At 33.0% G+C, this 17329-nt stretch overlaps 1 protein-coding gene across 1 annotated transcript; it reads right to left on the bottom strand.

Moving 5' to 3' along the window:
- Nucleotides 1–3358: 3358 nt before the first annotated feature.
- Nucleotides 3359–12686, bottom strand: LOC145592448 (GDSL esterase/lipase EXL3-like). Its single transcript, XM_081648896.1, has 5 exons — nucleotides 12275–12686; nucleotides 9627–9757; nucleotides 8564–8797; nucleotides 6655–6910; nucleotides 3359–3942 (listed from the first exon to the last, which is right to left on the bottom strand). Exons 1-5 carry the CDS (start codon nucleotides 12558–12560, stop codon nucleotides 3749–3751), a joined length of 1101 nt encoding a protein of 366 aa, XP_081505022.1. The 5' UTR covers nucleotides 12561–12686; the 3' UTR covers nucleotides 3359–3748.
- Between the last annotated feature and the right edge of the window lie 4643 nt (nucleotides 12687–17329).

Below are 17329 nucleotides of genomic sequence, written 5' to 3'. Positions count from 1 at the left end.
AAAGCATAGATTTTACCTCCGGGTCGATCGTATTCATGAGCCACGAGACAAGCATACAATGAACCACAACCCAATCGTCCTGAGTTGCAGGGGGCACAAACTCTTTAATTGTTCCATCTAGAAACCCAAACTTCCGTCGAGAGGAAAGAGCCACGTATATGGTGTGAGCCCAAGCATCAAAATTATCAAGCTTTTATCTGATTGGAGTTATGAAATCGCCGGGCCTATCATGCGCCCCTAGGTAAAAGGGTGAATTTGTTTCAATTTTTGGTGGTGTTGGCGGTGGTGGTGTGTCACCGCTGGCCATGATTAATTATAAAAAAAAAAACACTAGCTCTTATACCATGCAAAATATTATGAACGTAATTGCTTGATTTCACTAATGACTTTGCCAATGCTTATATAATACCAAGACCAACCCCATTGTGATAGGATCAGAAAACTACCAAAGATAAAATATACCAAAAGATATACTAGCACAAAATATGCTAAACAAATATATCCTAATATTTCCTAAATATATCTCAATATATAACCATCAAAAAACAAGTTTGGGTTTGCGCTCTTTTGTTAAAATTTGTTCATGCTCCAAATATTCAAACTTATACACTTGTTCCAATCTACACTTCTTCTATTCCACCAATGTAAGACTTCTTTCCCAACATCAAACTATATAGAATAAATTAACTTTTTCTATTTTATTAAATGTGGGAACTTTAATATCAGGCTATATAGACTAAATTATATAAACCAATCAACTTCTATTCTACCAACGTAAGATTTATTCTATTGGACTTAATGATTTTGATGATGACACAACCTAACTTATTTACAAACTAATAAGAGCTTGATTGTTTGAGTGTGTGATCAGTTGCAATGACTAGGAGAATTGAGTGTCTTACGAAGATTCCATGAGGAACAAGAAAACCAAAAACAAAGCCAAAAGAGAAAAGTTCCCTCACAGGAACTGGTGCTTCAGAAATGAGGACTTGATAAGAGAAGGTTCCCCTCGGGGAACAGAAGCTTCAGAGTGGAAGTTTCGCTAGAGAAGAGAAGTTCCTTCTAAGGAACAAAAGCCTCGGAGTAGAAGCTTTAGCAGAGAAACATGAAGACTAATATATTTTATATTTTAGGATTTATGTAAGTATAAGGATAGGATTACACTTGAAAATATCAATGTGGAATTGGTCTACAAATATGGTGCAAGCATGTTTTTAGGAAAACAGTTGATCTCTAACGATTATCTATTTTTAATGAAAAGGATTTTATTTTGTTTTAGGAAAATTAAGGAAGGTCCTTTTAAGTGGTCAACCTTGTGAGGAAGGTCCTTTTATGAAAAAGGTGGCATAAAAGGTCCTTATATGAACATTGGGTTGTGAAGAGGGTCCGTTGACCGAACTCCATCGTTGACCAAAATTTTCCGGCCAAAAATAGTCACGTGCACAGCACGTGACCACTGTAATGACCCCGACCCTTTTTTTATTTCTTTTTTTTCCCTTTCCCTCTTCTTCCTCGATTTTGCCCTTTTCCCCCATTTTACCCTACCTTATTGAACCCTTATTTGAGAACAACAATAATCCCAAACATCAATTCTTATCCCGGCCAGAAATTACAATTGAAGGCCAATAATTAAAGGCATTCCAACATGAGTCGAACAAGGGTAAGGTCACAATTCCAGTTCAATTTCAAGTTTACTTTCGCAAATTGAAATTAATCTTTGTTTGTTGTACATTGTAGTTGCGCAAATCGATGAAGATGTGTAATTGTGGTCTTCCTGTTATGGATTGCTTTTTCGTTGTAGATTGCTCTTCACCATTTTTACAAACCAAATTAGCTACTTTTGGAAAAATATTGAAACTTTTTACTACTTTGAAAGAGACAGAAGAGGAAGAGAGTTAGCCTTACCTAATGAAAAAATTGTGGGGTTAATCACCTGCTACACTGATTATCGCCATTAATTCCTTCTATAGTGTTTCGCCATTAATGGGGTAGCTACTAGTCACATCAGAAGAGTTGAATGAAAAATAAGGTAGGGAAAAATGGGGAAAAGGGAAAAATCGAGGAAGAAAGGGGAAAAGGAAAAAAAGAAAAAAAAAGGTTATTAAAGTAATAGCATGTGACCTTTTTTGGCCGAAAAATTTTGGTCAACACCAGAGTCTATCAACGGACCCTCCTCACAACCCAATGTTCATATAAGGACCTTTTGTGCCACCTTTTTTATAAAATGACCTTCCTCACAAGGTCGACCACTTAAAAGAACCTTCCTCGCAAATTTTCCTTTGTTTTATTTTCGAAATATCTTTTTACAAATAAAATCTAGTTGTTAGTTTTCCAAAACTTGCGGCCTACTCCCCATGATCTTTCCCTATCATGGTCTTGCACATTGAGGAGTTCATGTCCCTTGAATTTAGGACATGATCTTCTTAGTGGGTTGGAGTAGTGGCGTTATAGATTTGCTGCACAAAGAACTTTTTCCAAAGCGACTTTTGTTGTATAAATAGTCATTGATTTCAGTTGGAAAAACTCACCCTTGTTCAAATAGATTTAAATCTTTGTTTTCTTTAATCGAGTCAAGAGTCAATTCTACACTAGAGAAATAGAGTGTTCCAATGTCCTTATGCTAGAGTTAATCTTTTCGAGTTGTATTTTGGGGAATTGGGAAGTTTGAGTGAACTTCTGTTAGTGAGAAAGAGAAATGAGAAAGAGAAAGAGAAGTGAGAAGAGAAAAGAGAAGTGAAAAGAAAGAAAGAGAAGAGAAGAATAACAAGTTGGGTGACTTGTTCCTCGGGGCAGAGTCTTTAGTTCGTAGTAGGTCCATTTGCTCTATTCTAGTGAAGATTCTTTTCCTAAAATTTCAAATGGTCGTGGTTTTTTCTCCTTAATTAGGGCCAAGGAGTTTTCCACGTAAAATCTCTCTTACACTTTCAGTTCCTTTAGCTTACTTGTTTTTATTTCCGCAAAAAGATACACAAATCTGTCATACTACAATTCAAACACCCCCCTGTAGTATTTATTGAAACAACAATTTTTCATTTTTAACACACCTATTATGATAACTACTCCAACACAACCATTTTTTATTGAGTCAATCCTTAGAAATCAACTTAATGTTAAGCATTCCCTTTTTTGTCCAACACATGATGTATTGTTGTTTCAAGTTAACTTCTACTAGACATATTGCATACTTTTTATTAACTTTGATAAGTTAGGTTTTAGTCTTAAATGAATATAATTGTCCCCTATGTCTTTTACATATTGTATTATACCTATTTTTTTACACTAATATAGCAAAAAAATACATACAGAATACTTTATAATTTGATACTTCGTTTGACCTTAAATAAATAAGAGAAGACGAATAACATGGTGTTTGTAATACCAAGTTATGTAGTGAATTTCACACATACTCCCGAGGGTGTATAATTTTATTACAAAGCATGGTTAATTAAATCGACTTACATACATGTATATAGTATATGTGGGCTGATATACAAGTACAAACGAATTTGTAGCAATTTGTACGAAATTGTACGTATTGTAAATGTGAACAAAATAAAACGAAAAAATAAAAATGATTACATGGAATGAAGCAACAACAATCAAGACTCAAGAGCAATGCATTGGTATTAATTTCTTACCAATAATGGCGAAATGAATTATTAAATAACATAGAAAAAAAAAAAAATCTAGTACTATAAATATATAGTACTTGTAATAATATAAGTATAACTTAGACTCCGTGATTGTATCAATAAAGGCGGCTGATATATTTGTCAATGAGCAAGCTAAGGAGAACGTCATAACCTCTTTCAGTAGGATGGTAACTATCCCAGAATAAGTACTTTGTATCATCTGGACATACTGCATCTAACTTGTTGCACAATAACGACGTTACTTCTATTAGTCCTGTGCCACAACAACCCTTCACTACTTGCTCAAACCCTGTTTAGTTTTCAATGGTCGAAATAAAATTAATTAACAATTGTACTCCGTAGTTGAATTTAATAAATTTAGTGAAGTTGAGAATCGAAAAATTAATTAGCTTATGATCGATGCATATATAATTAAATAAAAGCGAGTAACTAGTGATTCTGTCATGAATTTATATACTAATTATATCAATATGGAAATTATATCTAAATGATTTTTGAATGCGTGGTCGTGTAAGGCTAGGTTACATATAAACTAGATTGTATCACAACTATTGAAGAATTGAGATACAATTCATACAAACTATACACGTCAATATGCTGAGAGATTATGCTGGTTTGAGTTTTTTTTATATTTTTTAATATATTCATTATATTAGCAAGGTGAGATTAAATTTCAAATTACAACTATAATTATGAAAAAAAAAAAAAAAAAAAAAAATTAATGGAGTGATCGAGTAAATGGATCCGTAGAGTTTTTAAGACACAACAATACAAAAATTCACACCAATATGGTAAGTCCTAGAAATTTAGTAAACATTAATTATGATGAGAACATTGCACATAAAATAAAGTCTGAACTTATTACCGAATTCAATTTCTTCGTACCACTCCATCAATAAGTTTGTTTTTTTTTTTTTTTTTTCTCACACACTCCATCAATAACTAACTACTCTGCAATTCATAGATGCGTCACAGAAAACTTGTAAAGACTTGAATTATATCTATATATATATATATATATATATATATATATATATATATATATATATATATATATATATATATATATATATATATATATATATATATATATATATATATATATATATTAAAACTTTTTTGTGAAATATTACCTAATAAAATCGAAATTTTGTGAGAAACTACCTGATAAAAAAATGTTGTAAGAAACTACCTAATAAAAGGTAAAATGTTGTACGATATTAGCTTTGAACGAATTTCCACCGCTGACTTAATTTTACGACGTTGATCCACCTTAAAGCATCCTCGAAACCCCTGTGAAGGTTGGTTTTCAAGGTGGTAAGGTTGAATTCGAGGTAGTTGGAGGATATTCCGAATTGGTGAGGGTAGATTAGTGCTTCGGGATGGTGGTATTTGGGGTTAGAGGTGGTGGTTTTGGGGTTGAAAGGTGGTTTAGGTGTGGTGGAGGCGGTTTCAAGCAAGTTGTGTTAGTTTTGGGAATAAAACGGTGGTTTCGAGAGTATTTTGAGGTTGGTCAACAATGGAAATCCGGTATAGGTAGTATTTTACAACATTTCACCTTATCTTAGGTAGTTTCTTACAACATTTTACCTTTATTAGATAGTTTATTACAATATTTTTTTTATTAGGTAGTATTTCACAAAATCTGGGTTTTATTATGTAGTTTTTGACAAAAAGTCCTATATTAAAACTGATCATCAATATTTTCTCACAAAAATTTTATGTTCATAAATTCTAAATTTTTAGTTGAACTTACATATATACTTCAATATAGTCTCATTCTTTCATTTACTCATCCATAATTCATATAGGTTATATGCATTTAAAATATGTAACACAAAAATACATAGCAATTTCAAAACCATAACATGTGTTTACCTATAAGAAATTTTTGATGGTAGATAAAAATTCCTTAACCAATAAAACAAACTAATATGAAGTATAAAAGTTAGGTTACTGCTTTTTTTTTAATGAATTTTGATAATGTTCAATAATATTTACAAAAAAAATGAAATGATTTTTTAAAATTATAAAACCACCAATAGATTTCACTTTAATTTATTATAATTTTTTATATACCAAAAATGACCCGAACATCGCCCGAGCATAAAACCTGTTTAACTGCGAGTACTTCAGTATAAGAGTAATGTAGTGTTTGACATTATTGATTATTCCACCGCCAATACCGTTAGTTTCATGCAAACTGTTCATTCTATCGCATCTAAAGGTACAAAGAAACATGCCTTTACATATCTAGGACGATTCTAAACTTTGTAAAATTTTAATGCCCTACTTTGAATGGCAATAAATTTCAACCAGATATTCACATATTATGTCATCATATGCCAAAAACAGTCGACGCATCTTTTAAACATGAAAATCACACCAACTTACAATTTTACAAATTGGTATTTTTTAATAGATTAAACTCTTGGGTTTGTTTCTTTGGCTTCGTATTATAGGCCCATAAAATTTAAACAAAGGAAATTGCCATTAATGTAAAGGTAGGAGAAGAATTTCTTTTGAGGCCTAGCCCCTCATTTGTACCCAAAAAAAAAAAAAAAAAAAAAAAAAAAAAAAAAAAAAAAAAAAACATCTAGGCAAGAGAAGAAATGTTGGTAAAAATATATTTATTTGTAAACTTATAATTTAATTATTCCTTACCTTGCCTATTACCCGTTTACCGCCCTGACATTATTAGTCATACATTTATGTATACGACAACAAATTCTCACTTTTAATTCCAATTTTAATTCTATTCTCAAATTTCTAAATTTTCATGTACCAAACACCCCTATATTAATTAGGTTTAACAATAATATAATCCAAGACAACTATTCATAACTTACAGTACGACTTTATAATTAAGACAATGCATAATGTGATAATGAAAAATTTTATTCATAGACTTTTCAAGGATTACCACCTACCAAATATGTCGTGATGAAAAATTAAAGGCGAAGAGAATAGAATAAGCTAAGGGGAGGATTGGATTACGTACCGTATTTAGCCGGATACTGAATAATATCATACAAAGGGGTGTAAATGTCAATGTAGACAACCCTTGAGTTAGGAAGCTTGTTAGTGAGAGAATCAAGTTCAGGAGACAGCTTAGAATTAAACAATTTAGCAGCTTCGTTGTAATTTTCAGCACAATCTCTCACAATTCCTCCTCCTAGGGTTCTTTGCGATGGCACACATCCTATGGGAGGTGCACCAAATACTGCTAGCCTTCGTGCCCCTAGTCCATATAACTCCTGTTCATTTTCAAATTCATATGTATCATCAATAATAATTGTTAATTAGGTCGATTCTAGTACTTAGTAGAAGCTCATTGTGATCGATATATATGTAACAATTTATTTAATTTCTTATGTAGGGGTTACATGATGATCAACCTAAATCGTGTGACCCGCTATCACAGGGGTTACTTTGTTAGTGTTATAGGTGTTACCTGGTAAGTGTTAAAAGGGGTTACTCGGTCAATATTACAGGGGTTTTCCGATCAATATTAAAGTGGTTACTTTGTTTTTTTTTTCTTTTTTTTTACAAGCGGTCACACTCTGTGTCCAGCCGCACATAAGACTTACTGATATTTTGAACCTATATAAAGTAATATTTGACTATATTCTCTCCAATCATTTTTTTTTTTTTCGAATTTAATAAGTTTGTTTGCAAGTTGCAACCTTAACTTCTCAAGCTACAAATAAACTAAGTGATGAGTTTATGATTAAGGAAGTGTATAATTAATACTAGTAAAGTTATATATATCTACTTGTATGATATTTTTAGTAATTGGATGATTAGATCTAGCTTGGAGAGTGAGGTGTAAAAATTCAGCTTAATTAAATAAGCTTATTGAGGTGGTCACGTAACTCAATTTGCTAAATGGTTGTGTGTGACTTTTTTCATGTTAATGTAAGAATTAATAGTGATACGGTTTAAATGCATGTGTCCCCAATAATATAACTTCATTCGACATTATTATTGTCATTTCTTTACTATTATTAATTCACGTTTATGACAATAACAATTTTTCATGGAATTAAATCTTTAATAATACTCCGCAAAAATGATGGGTCTATATTCTATAACCAGCATATATACTATGCCAAAGATGAGAATTGAACATTAAATAGGAATTATTTAAGCTAAGGGTATCATCATATGGTGGAATGGTATTGAATAATAGTCCCTATTTTAGACTTTGGAGGGTACATGCGATGAACTGAAGCTTAAATCCATCAATATATTTTTGAAATAGATCAATAATACAATATGTAATTATATTATTAGTTGTCACGTTGATGCTTGAATGATTGACAACTAAATAAATAGAATGCAGAAGTAGTATGAGGTACAACATGTATTATGCACTCTTTTTTTTTTTTTTTTTTTTTTGAATAAACGAGTGCACAAACTTCTAGGCATACTCTGATCTAGCTTTAATCATTATTAATGTTAAAAAAGCTAACCCTCCCTTATAAAAACAAAGTTAACCCTAATACCCTGTCCAAAAAAAAAAAAAAAAAAAAAAAAAAAAAAAAAAAAAAAAAAAAAAAAAAAACTCTAATATGTATTAAATTTAAAGTTTTACCTCAATAAATTTATTAATAATTTTAAGGAAAAAAATATAATAGAGGATCTATAGAATTAATTCCAGTTTAGTAAAAAAAATTCAGTTTAATTAAGGTTCAACAAAAATTATTTCACCTTAGTAAAAATAATTTCAATTCAGCAAATATAAAATAAAGTGAACATTATGCATGGCCTAAATGTCACATTAAAATTGGTTAAAATCAAAGTTACCCTAAAACTAAACGTAAGACAATAATTAAAATTATTGTACATCGAATGCATGCTTAGGATTCACGGCCGGCCATAAAGTACAAGTAAAAACAATTCAATACCTGGACAAATGAAGAAGCAGAGTGAAGCATAAGATCAGTGTAAGAAGGAATGTCATAATGAAATCTTCTAAAAGGAGTGCCAAAATAAGTGTTGGCAATATCATCACTTCCAGCAACAACAAAGTAAACACTATTTGCCAAAATGAAGTTGGTCTTCTCTACCCCAACTAGTTGCTTCACTTTCTCAATGTATTCTTTAAAATACTCTAGCTGCTGTGATAGTGATATCACTGACTGTATACATCCAACAACATAGAAAACAATTAGACATTACCAAATTAATTAGAATAAAGAAATGTAGGTGAGATTTAACAGCTAATTATGAGACCAAATACACCAATCAAGGGGAATCACAATATTATTTGTGGTTATAATGGTGTTAAAATTTAAAAACATTCGTTTTCTCCATTCCAAATTAGATTAATTGGAATTTTTGACTTTTATATATAACAATTATATATGAAATTATTTTAATTTGACTTTTATATATACCAATTAATGGTGTTAAAAAATTATTTATGTAGTTTGTTGCATGCAATTCACTTGAAAATCTATACTTATATATTAAAAAGCGTTTCTAAAAATGTCAATTTGCCACGTGTATCTCATTCTTGCACCAGGATAATGCCACATCATCGTTCAATTTGACACGTAAATTTCTAGCATATTTTTGTTTCATATCATGGTTAACCAAAAATACATACAATGAGGTTTGAACACAATGCAAGACCTCATTGAATGAAAACTAACTTATTACCATCTGAGCTAGAAACTAATAATTGTGTTCTATCTATGCATATAAATACATATTAGAAATAAAAGCAAAAATTATTCAAAACTATTTATTATTGTCATTGTATTATTATAATTTATTGACAATAAAAATAATTCTTTCAAGCTAAAAAAAAAAAAAAAAAAAAAAAAAAAAAAAAAAAAAAAAAAAAACTCAAAGTAACACATGGAGCAACACTCGGGCCAAACACTAGTGAGTAATTACTCTAGAGTCAATAATTTCTTTTCACTCCCTTAGCTTGAAGCTTCATAAAATTATGAAAGAGCTTACCGCAACTTTAGAAGTCAAAGGGTCAAACCCAGCTGCTCCAGAAGCGAAACTGACACCGGTTAGGAGATCATCTGGACTTAAATTCGGATCTAAATAAGCCGGTACAATATCCTTTACTGATAATTCTTGGGCTGCAATTAACAACATACACCCCATATAATATATTGTGTTCATTACTAAGGCCAATCAAGTACAACCCAAAATATTTGACAAACAAATATTGCAATCATGAGCCACATTTAGCTAGTACTTTTTAGTATTGTACATGTACTCTTAACACTCTTTATGTCAAGACAATGCAATTTAAGACCAAACAATGTGACTTGTGAAATTTTTACCATAAAAAAAATTATTATATGAGCTACTTATAGCTTGTGTCAATAACACATACATCCCTAGCTAGTACGATAATATTATTACTCCATTTTTTTTTTTTATTTTTTTTTTTTTTTTTTGTTACATATTAATTATATGATTATGATTGTACACTGGTTATGAGCATCACATACAAGTTATAATTATGAATGGAAAGATGACAAATGTCTTTCACGACATATAATCGATCATCTTAACCATCAACCAACTATATTTATTCCCTAAATTTGATTTTTAAAACACATCAACAATCAATTACATCAAATGAAAGGCCATGCATGTAATCGTTGGCATTTGGCAATACGTGTATGTAGACCAACTATACAATACAACATATAAGTAGTTTTCAATCTTTTCAAATAATGAGTGGCTTCAAAAAAAGGAAGAATCGATCTTATACATTTGCAAGATGATGGAGCTTTCTTTGAGCATGGACCACTCTCTCTTAACTCTCACGTAACATTTGTGAGTTATCACACTAAGCTACTTATAATTTTACATATAACCTAGCTAAGTTTCGATTTTTAACTTTTCAAATTCAATAGCGCTTTCCTATTAAATATTAACCAATGATTATGCAACAACTTTCATACTATAATTAATAGTTATATGGTACATATATACAAATTACGTACACACACCCTAAACAAAATGGTATATATATCACAATTTTATGATGAATATGCATGGTTGATTGGTTGTCAATTATGCCAATTGGCCCAATTGTGTAAATCACCACCCGGCTACTCTAGCCTTATAGATCGGTCTAGCCCTTATGTATGTGCATGTATGTATGTCAAAATAAAATTGTGTAAACACCTATTCTTAGTGTGCTGCATACGCTAATTTTAGGGGGGTTTTGTATGTGTGTGTTTTTAGAGAACCTTAAGGCGGGTGATGAATTAAAAGAATGGAGGATCCCTTAAAATCGAGAGAAAAACTCTAACCAACTGATTATCTCTCGCTCTAGTGGATGACATAATTCTTAATTAGAAAATGAAAAAGAAAGACAACTAAGTAATCACTATCACTATCACTATCACTACTTGAACAGTTACACTACTTTGAAAGGATACATTACAATCAGGCAACCTAAATGAAACTTGCGTGAGCCTTTAATTCTTTTTCTAATTTAACGCTTATGCCAAAGTTTGGTGAATTGCTATGGGAAAATCAATGTAGCTGATAACACTTTAAATTTTTCACCTAATTTTCTCTAAGTAATAATAATATTGTGAAAAGACAAATAATTGCCAGGCATAATTTTCATAAATCATATTACGTACAACTATAGTAATAATGCCCTAAGTGTGATTTTACACTTAGCATTCAACAACTAGCAATTAACAACCTTAATTAGGTACAAAGTACTCGTACTATTTATTTTGGTGTACTGTAGAGCAATCACTGCTATGACCCAGGATTTGATTTTTTTTTTCTTTTGTAAATCTTTTTATCCTAAGCAACTTAAATTTCATTTACTATCATTCTGAAATGTTTGGTCTTTTTACCTACAAGGTTTTATGCATATCCTTTTTGTGAATGAAACTTTAAGTCTTTAACTATGAATATTAATTAATATGCTTACTAGTTGTAGTGAGACTAGTAGGCGCAACATGTTGCATTAAAAATAAAAAAATATGTGACAATACATAAAATGTAATTTCAAAAGGCTACACATTCAAATTTCGCACAATTTATTTTGGATTAATCTTAGGTATTAAATAGATAAAATTCATTTTAATTAAGTATATTAATAAACCAATAAAATATATATTTTAAAAAAAAAATTAAAATAACAACAATAGCAGATTAGCAGTTGAGGCTAAGCTAGACACTTAAAGTTCTTCGTCACTCAGATATAGTCAAATGAGATGACATGCGGGTATAATTTTTTATATTTTGTGTAATACTTACCTAGTCCCCTATGACTTTGGTTGGTAGTGATATGGACGGAAGTGAATGTCAAAAATCATACCTATCATGGGCCATCCTTTATGCTCACTTATACTCGTATAAAACAATAATTTAAAATTATCAAGCTTTTAAGAAAAAAAGTGATCTAATAATAAGATTGTGATATTAAATTACTCAAGCTAAAACATTAAACCCCCAAAATCCCAAAATGTATAGTAAGATTTGAATATATATATATATATATATATATATATATATATATATATATATATATTATATGTGTATGTATATTATATGCATGTGAGATGATCATATATATGAAGCATTATTTTATATTCATTTGTTATGATTCATACCGAAAAAATCAGTAGGGATTCTTCCATTGCTGAACCTGCCAGTAGGAATGCCACCCATGAAATCCTGACCATAAGGAGGGTGATTACACTTGACAATCGTCTTGATATTGTTATTGTTCCCGGGATCGATGATCGAATCTCCGAACGCCAGGATCGCTGGAACCGTCACATTCGGAGGCAGCTTTACTACTGCCGCCGTCAGGGTGGTGGTAGAAAAAATGATAAGGAGGTGAAGGACTAGACATAAACATAGTGAACAAGAGGTTGAAGGAAAAGAATATTGCATGGTTCCTAGTTATCTGGTAATAATAATAATAATAATATTAATAATAATAAAATTTAATGAAGCTCTTTTTTTTTTCCTCTAAAGTTGGAGAACAATGTTGGAAAATACCATCCAAATGCTGACTTATTTTTATGTGTGGCTAGGTATGTTTTTTCGACGCATTTATATAAGAAATGAATCAACCGTTTTATTTAAAGCTTGTATAATTATTAATTTGTTAATTAAATTACTGAGGTCAATATATATTAAATTAGACCTACCTTAGCTTACATAAATTAATCTACGAGTTGTAATCGTTTTATTTTTCTTTTTTCTTTTACACCTTACATTTATATTATATACCCATAATTACTCAATTCAATGATGAATTGATGATACTTGTGACGAAGAAGCTTCTAAATATAAGAAAGTCTGACCAAATGGATGTGTCTGCATGCAATTTGTCTTATACATTAGATTTCTTCAATTATTAGATTTATGTGTTAGTATTATATGTACACTTTAGCTAGGTTACACAATATTTATCTTAATCGACGACAACAAGTTTATTGGATTGTGACTTTGTGAGTACTTACAACTTTAGATTTTGTCCGATTTCCTCAACTTACTTAAACATGTTTTAGTAAAATTAAGATAATTCACCAACTATAAGTTCGCGTTCAAGAAGAAACAATTTATGTTGAGCTTAAACTAGCAAAAGTACAGTCAACAAAAACATAATTTCAGCATAAGAAAATCAAGTTCAACGAAATTAAGATGAGAATGTAACCTTGTGCATTAATTAGACTTATAGTTGCTACTACCAAGTCCAACTTTGACCATCAATTTTTTTGTAAAAAATGGAACCATTTTTTTTTTCCCACCTATATAGAAATTCTTTATACTTCGGAATACAACTCGATATAAAGACATGTTAATGAATTATATATGTTTAATTTAACTTAATTTGTTAGATTGTGTTAATATATATTTTTAAGATATATTATCCAACAATTATACAATTAAAGATATTACAGTTGTTGCACATACGATGACAAACATGACAAGCCAAAATAAATGACTAAAAAAACAAAGGAAAGTACCTAATTCATCTATAAGCTTGTTCTTTTCACGATCGTTGTTTAATTTATATAATTTTATATTTAATTTACTGTAAAAAAAACAACTATCTACCACAAGGATTATGAAAAAGGCAGTCTTTGATATCTAGTTATTGAATTTACATTTATGCAAGAAATTGCAAGACTAACAATCACGACCGGAAAAATTCATTAAAAATAATACTTGTTGGTGGAATTGTGGAAGCCTTAATCGGACAACAACCTCCTATAATATACAAGTATTAATTAATACTTTTTAAAGTTATATATTTTCTCTTTGTCTTTTTAACAATTCAAGTTTAATGCTTAAAAATTATGTAAATTTTATAGCGTGTTGACTAACTATCGCGTCCGATCCATTAATCAATCATTGCATGTCGATCTCAAATAGTCAGCTGGTCTTGTTAAAATAATACAGTACGTAGTGGTGACTGGTGAACTAAAACTTGCTTTAGCTTTGTGATTTCCCAATTGTTTTATACAGTAGTCAATGGTAAAACTTGTAAACAAAATTCTTATGGGGTCAAATTAATCTAAGCACCCGTGTCAAAAATCACTTTTTATCATCAACAATAATAATAATACTAATAATAACAATAATTAGAGGACCATCTCAACCAAAAGATAGTTGATGCCCAGAAATATATTTTATACTGTATTACACCCCCTCATAGCCCTCCTCATATTCAGTGCTTAATATTCTACTTAAAAGTGGAGTGTGGAGATTCGAACCCGTAACCTTTATGTCACGTTGGCTCCTATATCAGGAAGAATTTGCATATATATAAACTTTTAGCTTATCTTTTTCATTAGCTCATCAAAGAATATATAATGTTAAAATATTCCTTCTATCATTATCATTATTATTTTTGTTCATACGTAGTATTTATTTTATGCTATTTCTTTCTCACTACAAAAGTAACAGTGTTGTTGTAAGTCTTACTTGTAAGTGTACGGTCCCTAATGTCCATAATCGATTATCCAAATTACATTGTAACAAATTAAATATCCATGAATAATTTAATATTGACTAAATCTAAATAATTGTGTTAAGACATTAGACATACACATGCAACATCCAGCATTATATATAATTGTACAAATGGCCTCAATTTTCTTAGTTACATAATTAGAGGAAACATCACTAATAATGTTGCTTATACTAGCTACCTTCTTGCATTATTTTTATTTTTTTATTTTTATGATAAAGGGTCCTATTAGGCCGAAATATCTCACAATTGGTCACTGGTCCGATTTAGTAGACTAAGTACATTAGAAGTGAAGAAAAGAGTCAAGTAATCACTTCCAAAGTGTCCCTAAGAATTCCACCTCATCCTTAAGGTTAGAATATATATATATATATATATATATATATATATATATATATATATATATATATATATATATATATATATATATATATATATATATATATATATATATATATATATATATATATATATATATATGTTTGGGTCCAATTTAGTCCAATTGGGCCTAGTCATTAAATGATCCAATTAAAAGCCCAAGGTCAAGGTTCAACTCTCCAATTATGCTAAAGTCAAGATCAGTCCACAAGGCAAGTCAATTGGGCTAAGGCCCACTTCTCCTATATATGCCAAGGTATAAAAGCCATCAATATTACATTTGTACATAGATTGACATTCAGACAAAGCCTCAAGCAATTAATTCTCTTGCATAGCTTTCTCTCTACACATTGTACTGACTTGAGCATCGGAGGGGCCTTCCTCGGCAACACCCCCGAGGCTATTTTACGTGTGTTTGCTGTGCAGGAAACCCTCGGCCCAACATCATTTGGACCGAGCCCAGTCTTCACCAATTCACTGGACCTTCGGCAAGGTCCCATTGTTTTCACCCGAAACAATTTGGCGTCGTCTGTGGGGAAGACTCTCAAAAAATCTTTAAGCCAATTTCAATCGTTCTACCTCAATCTTAGTTCCAATGGCTAAGAATCGCAAGAACAAAAACGACGGTGCTTCTCCTCTGAGAAAGCGCCGAAAGTCACTAGGAGGGGGTCCCTCGGAACGCCCCACTTCTAGCCTGTCTCCTCCCCGAGATAGGAGCCCCTCCGCGGGACCCGACTCTCATGAGGAGCCTAGGGAGAGATCCGAATCTCCTATCATCCAGTCCAATCATCCGCCGAGCCCGCCTCGGTCAAATGAGGACAACTGGTCCAGTCAAAGGACCCAATCTCATGCCCGAAGCCAATCCTGGAGCATTCGCACCTACTCTCGCTCTCAGCCGAGGACACCCTTGACAGGGCCCAACTCGGAGGAGGTAGCGAGAGCCTTAGCGGTCCTCATGGAAGCCATGAAGGCCCAGAACATGCCACCTCCACGCGACCGAACCCCTCCGCAAACCAGAAACCAGCGGAGGCGCCTCGGCCAGGAGGGGGGAAACTCTCCTCTTTCAAGGAGCTTGGCGAATGGGAGGAGGATACCTGGAGAACCGAGAGGGAGAGAAACAGGAACTCTCACTTCTTCAGGGAGTCTTCCATTCAGCTCACTACGAGCATAACCCATAAAAGCAGCAGTTCTGCCTCTCGGCCAGAAACTGCTCGCCGAAGCGTTCACGACCGTCTCGGCGATAGGGAACGGAGCGTGCACAGCCGCCATTCCTATCCTGTAGCCGAGGCCCAGACCTCCCATCCAGGGACGAAAACCACTTCTACCTCTCTGAGAGGGCGGAGCGCGGTCCCTTCGGCTGGGAATAAAGGCAAGGCCGTAATGCTGCCCTCCAGTTCTCCATTCGAGCAATGGATACTGGAATCTCATGTGCCGACGGTTAAAATCCCGTCGCACATCACTTATGATGGAACTTCGGATCCGAAGGACCATATCGCCTCATATGAGGCTCACATGCATCTCTGCCCCAGGTCCGAGGCGGCTTGGTGCAAGTATTTTCCAACCACTCTCAAGGGGGTCGCGCAAGCATGGATCTCCAAGGGAGTTAAAGAAGGCTCAATTACTGGGTGGGACGACCTGTCCTCCAAGTTCAAGAGCAAGTTTTCCACGGCAAATCGCCGAGAGAAGACTACTGCAGAGCTCATGGGACTGCAGCAAGGTGAGGCCGAGAGCCTCCGAGACTATCTGACTCGCTTCAGCAACGAGTCATCCAGCTTTTCTCAGCTGGACCAAGGGCTGGCAGTTTTCGCCCTTCAGCACGGTCTCAGAACTGGGCCGTTCTCTGACTTCATGGTCATGAATTCACCCAGGACCTTGGAGGAAGCATTGAATGCTTTGGATAAATTCATCCGAGCTGAAGAGTGGAACAAAGCAAAAACCCAATCCCAATCTGGGGGGAGGGAAACAAAAACAGGCACCCTCGTCTGAAGGCCAAGGCCAGAAGGTAAAGGGAAAGGCGAAAGCCTCGGAACAATCTTCGGCCAACGAGTCGAAGAAAGAAAAATCTGCTCCTTTCGCGGGCAGATATGAATCGTACACTCCGCTCTCTCTTCCGCGCGCTAAGATCTACATTGTGACAAAGGAGGAGCAGAGTTACAGAAAGCCGAGACCGCTCCCCGAGTGGTATCAGCGAAAAAATAAGAATCAGTGGTGTGAGTTCCATGAATCACCGGGACACAACACTGAGGAGTGTATCCAGCTGAAGGACCAAATCGAGGACATGGTCCGGAAGGGATACTTGAAA

Source organism: Chenopodium album, chromosome 18 (genome assembly GCF_948465745.1).
Source record: "Chenopodium album chromosome 18, dcCheAlbu1.1, whole genome shotgun sequence".
In the NCBI taxonomy this organism is placed as follows: Eukaryota; Viridiplantae; Streptophyta; class Magnoliopsida; order Caryophyllales; family Amaranthaceae; genus Chenopodium; species Chenopodium album.
The sequence above is the reverse complement of the archived record's forward strand: the minus strand, read 5'-3'. Positions and strand labels throughout refer to the sequence as shown.

Coding starts and splice junctions, on each gene's coding strand:
- LOC145592448 (XM_081648896.1), bottom strand. CDS start 12,560: ATGCAATATTCTTTTCCTTCAACCTCTTGTTCACTATGTTTATGTCTA. Junction 9,758..12,274: donor AATCCCTACTGATTTTTTCG/GTATGAATCATA, acceptor TGTTAATTGCAG/CCCAAGAATTATCAGTAAAG. Junction 3,943..6,654: donor TCAGTATCCGGCTAAATACG/GTACGTAATCCA, acceptor AAAACTAAACAG/GGTTTGAGCAAGTAGTGAAG.